The sequence below is a fragment of the Atta cephalotes genome (assembly GCF_000143395.1).
Source record: "Atta cephalotes unplaced genomic scaffold scaffold00023, whole genome shotgun sequence".
Lineage (NCBI taxonomy): Eukaryota > Metazoa > Arthropoda > Insecta > Hymenoptera > Formicidae > Atta > Atta cephalotes.
In genome coordinates, this window is record NW_012130087.1 from 3,082,536 (window position 1) to 3,089,018 (window position 6,483).

The following is a 6,483-nucleotide window of genomic DNA, read 5'->3' on the forward strand; positions in this document are numbered from 1 at the left end:
GGAAAAAAAGAAAAGAAAAAGATATAAATAGCGTAAAATATACTACATTTTATTTGTTTGTTTTAATACATAAAAGAATGTCTTGATGATGATTATGTAAAATTAAATATAATTACATATAGAATATGTTCAAATATGTGCATATTTCATATGTAGGATATATCTTCAACCTACGAGATCACTTTTCGTGAATAGATAGAATGGACTATTGAACTGAACTGAATTGAAAGTCTTTTACCATTTAACAATTAATGCTATATTTTAGGAGATGTTAATTTCGAAATATCATTAAATATGCACATATCGGCACTATCACCAAGTATACGCCCATCGGTCGCAATCGCTTGTAAAGGATTTTTCGATTCAGTTCAGTTCGTGAGTATCAACTTGTGAAAGGCGATCCCGTAGATCGGAGACCCTGTATATAATTATATATAATTTTATATAACTAATATGAAATTACATAATTTTAAATATTTTTTCTCCCAGGCGATGAAATGAAAGTACTTATACAAAGTTAAGAATTAGAGAAGAAAGATAATGTACAATAATTAAAAATTAAGTTTCTAATATAATATAAAGTAAATAATATAATATAAAGTAAAATGTATAAGTATCTAAAACTTAAAAGATACCGTACCAAAAGTGATACGGATACAGCTATTTCCGCCCGTAAAAATCTAGATAATACAACACTTAGGTATAACTGAAGTATCTAAATACTATATCTAGATATTTTTATCTAAATACGTTTCACTGGTGGTTGTCATGACGGAAATTTACGAATTGCGCTTCGAATTGATTGACCATCCATCATATTCACCAGATTTAGTAGCATTTTTCTATTTCCTAGGATCAAAGTTCCTCCTAGGCTCGGAGAACAGAAATTTTCATCAAACGAAAACACTGACATTTATTATTTAATATAAATCTAATGCAATTGTATCACAATTTGTGTATAACAAATATTACTCATTTGCTCGGTTTAAAAAAAATTTGTCTGAAAATTAAAAATGATATTATAATTTGTGATATGAAAAATCTGAAATTTTTAGAAGAAAAACAATTTTAAAATTGTAAATTTTAATAATATTTATATATTAGTTTTTAAAATTATACAATTGTAATTTATTTGTTACTACAAATTTCATTTTTTCATATCTTCTACTATGTCTTATGTAAAAGTGAAAACATATACAGGGAGAATAAAATAAACATACGTAATCCCATCAGAATCCAGCACTTGTCGGTTGACTGTGGTGAGTGATGAAGCATGGGCAACAAAAGTCGCGACTGGAAAAGTATCTGAAAGGAAAACGGATGAGCGTACAAATAAACGAGAATGCAATCTACATACAGCAGATTTAGATACGATCAAGAAAGAAATCTCCGCTATCTGTTCCTAAGCTTTCCAAGCACTCCGTGTAGATTTATATCATGCAATATCTCCCTTGGAACAAATTCCTGTATTTATTTAATCTTTCCAAACGGGAATAAAACTTACGCGACGCAACTTTGTTAAAATTCTTCTTTTAGAAAAGATATATTTAAAAATATTTTAAATTAGTGGATATAAATTTCCAACTTTGATCACTCTATTTAATAATTCGTGTAAGATCAAGCGAGATAATAAATAATGGCATATTTAATTAAATAAACATTATTTTTTACTAATTTCAGAATCAGATTTGAGAATCTTTTGAATATCTCGCTCAATCTTAAAATCAAAGCTTAATATCTAGAGGAATTAATTAACATAGTTTGTTGAAGTGTCGATTCGGAGAATCGACTGGACAAACATCTACAAATGATTTATTGCTAGACATTGAGATATGATTAATCGATGCGAATGGTCTTTGGTCGATTAGTTATCATTAACAAATTGAATATTTCAAGCTAGGTACCCTGTTTGCTGGGCTTCATTAATTTTAGTTTAACTCATTTCTTTTTTATTTATTTCCCATTATTAGATCAGTATTAACTGCTGTATAAAATATTCAGGATTAAGCGGACAATCAAAGACCTCGAGTCTTTAAAAATATCACTGAACGATGAGATTTCTTAAATCAGATTTTGATTTAAGAATATTACACGCGATGAAAAATATATGTTTCTGTAATCAATTCTTGTGAGATTTCGATTGGTTCCGATATATACTCTATATACCTCGATATTGAAGTGTCCGAGTGAATTAGATAACGTGGCCCTTCCCTTTTGTTTCAACCTATCGACGTATTCACTCCTCTTAACGAAAGAAAATTGTAAAGGAGGTGATATATTGCAATCGAAAAGTGTTTTTCAATTTCGCAATCGCTTTGTGTAGCTACAGAAGGATAAGAACATTGAGAAAGATTTATCCACCTTGAATATCATAACCCGGCAAGAATGGCAGAACAAGAATGGCAACAGACTGTTGACTTCCATAAGCACACCTGTGTTTGATCGTAAGAGCAATAGCAGCAACATGACAAATGCGGTGAATGACACACTATTCGGCGTTGCTGGCACAGACGTGCTGATTGATGACATTCGCGAACTTACGTTGCCATATAAACTCGGCGTGAATGGCTACGCCTTTATTGTATCCAATAATGGCTATGTGATATTGCATCCAGACCTCCGGCCAGATTACAAAGGCCAGCTTAAATTGAACTATAATAGCATCGATCTTACGGAAGTAGAGATACTTGACGACGAACGCGAGCCGAGGTATATAACGCAATGTTTCCGTCATTTAGTATTATAGTTTCTCTTCTCCATAAATAGATAAATACAAAATATTGAATTAATTATTTAAAAAAGTGAAACATTTTATATTTTAATCGTTACATTTTTTTTATTATTATCTTTTATTTGAAGTATTTATTAATTAAAAATGGACACAGAAATCCGGGACCCGAATTATTGGAGCTGAGATCAGCGCTGGTGGATCATAAGCGAGGTAACATGTTGGGGATTCCCGTGAAATTACATTATGATGATAATCGTCGGGTAAACCTTGAGAAACGTGATTATTTTTATGCGCCCCTACCTGGCACTCCATTTAGTCTTGCGGTTGTTTTATCCAATTATGGAACTACCTGGATTAAGGTATTATAGAAGTAGTATCAGAGCAATTTCACTATCTTTTTTAAATAATCGCATTTAAAATTCTATGCACAATTAATTATACTAATTAATAAATGACATACAGCATGAATTGTATCAAGTAGTAATTATACACACAATTGTGCTCATGATATTGAATATTTTCTCAAATTATTGTATGTCTAATTTTTCAAGGTCGGCGATGAGATTCGCAGAAACCAGAATATGAATGTGAATGTGTCGGATTATTTTATGGGCGATCATTGGCGCGTACATCCTAGCTGGGTATATTGTCGTTACCATTATTTGGAAGGTCATGAGTTCAATAAACCGGAAGACGAGTTGCGTCATTTCTTGGCGCTGATAAGCCGTCCTGGTTGGCGCTGGTCTGAGCAATATGAAGCTTATTCATCTATAGATGAAGATGTTGATGAAGAACCCAATTGTGGCAGACAAACGCTCAAACACGATGACTACTATTGCAACAAAGAACTTATGCAATTGCTTGTATTTGATGCTAAGGCGACGAACAACAGCTTTCGTGATGACTATATGGAGAATTTATCTTCAAGGGCTTGGGATCTCGTACATCACTATGGTATTTTTATAAGATTTATCGCTACGCAAAGCGGGCTGACCAGGTGGCATCATCTTAAAACCAACAAACTGCCGAATGTGGATGATAGTGTTATTTTCGGTGATCTTCATAGACGAGCAGTGAATGAACCTTGGTACAAAGGCGCGATTTTTCAAAGTGAACTAGATTCCGAAAGTATTTATTTATCTGGTAAGAATTATATTTATTGTGGATAGGACATACAATAGAATTTTTTTATAATTAATGTTGTGCGTGTGTTTGTGTATTTTTTTAAAATCAATCGTGAAATCATCTGTATGAACTGACATAAAGTTTTTTAATGTGTATATTCTATATCTGTATGAACTGACATAAAGTTTTTTAATGTGTATATTCTTTATTAAATTGAGGTCCAATTAACAAACATTTCGATTTATCTTTCGGATCCTCTTTAATGTAACTTAATACATACAAAATATATTGTCTATCCGCAAAAAGTTAATCTCTCTAAATAATAAAAATGTTGTGAAGTATAATATAATCAGAGAAGAAATGAAGTTTAATATTCTCATATTATATTTTACAACGTTTTTACCATTAAAAAAGATTAACTTATTGCGAATAGATAATATATAGGAGAATTCTATATGCATTAAATTATATTGAAGAGGATCCGAAAGATATATCAAAACATTTGTTGCTTAGATCTAGGCATTATTTCACGATTGAATTAATTTAGCTGAGCCTGAAAAATAATCATTAAATTTTTTTTTAAATTATCTTTTATAATCATTCTGTGATTTATTTAAAATCGACATTTATATAATTATTTATTATATATGATTTATATTTGAAATAAGTAGTAGTATAATTATTTGTAGTAGTATATATATTTGAAACAAAGTATATTGCAGTTCCATGGGAAGCAGGCGTGGATGCGATAGTGACTGTTTCGATGAGTCTATCGCCTAAGGATGGCGGCAAGAAAGCACCAGCGGCTGTAGTGGGTTTTCAGATGCCGATGAAAGATCTGTACAAGCAGTTCATTGCATTAATCTCAAACAATCAGACAAATACGATAATAAATTGCATCCACGATTGGATTGACTGCTACCTGCTAGACCAAAACGGTTACATAGTGATCTCAGACGAACATAATGACACCGGACAATTTATGGGCACTCAGGAGGGTACCGTCATGCTATCCATGATCAAACAGGGTCTTTATAATCCGATTGACATCTTTGATTATCAAGCATGGTGCTGTAATGAGATTGTAAGTAATATATGTCAAAAAACAATATGATAATCGATAAAAATAAAAAATATTGATTATATTAAAAAAGATCATATTTAAATAGATTCACAGAGTTGAGTTTTTAATCATTATAAAAATTATAAAGAATTTTGTATTTGGTGAGAGAATAAAAAATAGCATAAAAAATAAGTTGTTCCCAAAGCTTTTCTATTATTATTCTTTTTTATTTAAAAAAAGAGGATGCTTTTTTACGGAGCCGCAAATTGTTTCAGCTAATCAATAACTCTGCCAACATCTTAATGGAACCGTTGCAACATGTTGCAAGATTATTGCTCTGGTTTCTGCTGCGGTTGATATGGTACGCGACCCAGTTTATAAACTTGCCCGGCATTCATGGCAAAGTCCACTTCGATGAGGATGCACCAGATCCGCCGCCACCACCAGAACCACGTATTGATTACTATTCCTGTGATCAAAAGCGAACACTCTATATGTTGAATGAGACCGTTGCTGCTAAAGGCGTCACCGATCACTCCGATTATTGTTCGCAGCCTTTTTACGCTCAGAGAGTAAATATATTTTAGTAAAAATATTTTTTATTTTACTTGAGATGGAGAGGATAAGATTTTACGATTTTTATACATACTAAGCAAATATTACAAATATATTTTTATCTATTTAAAATTTATTTTATGTCTTGTTTGCAATTACTAACATTTTACTTTAATTCTGATAAGTGTGGCTCTAGCAGTTTTTAATAAGTGTAGAGACTTAGCATAAAACTGTAATTACAAATCACTGTCATACAAATATCATACTTTTTAAGATCAACAATCTTAAAACAATATATAATATTAAGTAAAGTACAAAGAAAAAAGAAGTACGCGTGAATAATTAAAAATGATTATTTGTGCATATCAATAATTATTAGATTATTGTACTATCAATAATTTTATAATTTGATAATTATACAATTTACGATGCATCAGAATAATGCATTTAAAGTGAAGTTAATTGAATCAGTATGTTAATCATCGACGAACGTTGATGAAAGAAGAAGTAATAAATGTATCAAAATTTTTAATATTAGAATCTAAATTAAAACAGATTTATGAGAAATTATTTTTTAATTTATTAATGATATTTTTGATATGATCTTTAGAGTTGATTGATGCTCTTTTGTAGTTTCCTATGTTCTTTATTTTTCAGTTTATGAAATGATACAGCAATCGAATAATTGAAAAAAAATAATCGTCTGTAATAATTACAGGTTGCACATACTAATCTGTTGCTAGTTGTGGTGAACAACACGTATTCAACGTGCTTGGACATAAAATTAGAAGTAACACCTGTCAACATCTCACCCCTTGAGTACGCAAATAACACGAGCGACAAACCCTGTCACAAAATTTCATTGAACACTTTAAAAAGACGCAGGCTGAGTTGCTTCACAGAACATCCTCTGGAACATGTGACTTACGGATGCGGAGCATCTAAACTGATGGTGTCTTTGTTACTGTTATGTATCACTGTTGCTAGGATTTTGTATATCTTCGTATGA

General features: G+C 31.2%; 1 protein-coding gene across 1 annotated transcript in view; it reads left to right on the forward strand.

Annotated features, from left to right (window-relative positions):
- Positions 1-6,483, forward strand: part of LOC105619901 (voltage-dependent calcium channel subunit alpha-2/delta-3) — a 13,580-nt gene extending 7,097 nt beyond the window's left edge. Inside the window, exons 7-12 of the mRNA XM_012201417.1 lie at positions 2,324-2,709; positions 2,886-3,090; positions 3,283-3,874; positions 4,579-4,940; positions 5,195-5,491; positions 6,193-6,483. Coding sequence (XP_012056807.1) covers positions 2,324-2,709; positions 2,886-3,090; positions 3,283-3,874; positions 4,579-4,940; positions 5,195-5,491; positions 6,193-6,483 — 2,133 coding nt within the window. The remainder of the gene's footprint in view (positions 1-2,323; positions 2,710-2,885; positions 3,091-3,282; positions 3,875-4,578; positions 4,941-5,194; positions 5,492-6,192) is intronic.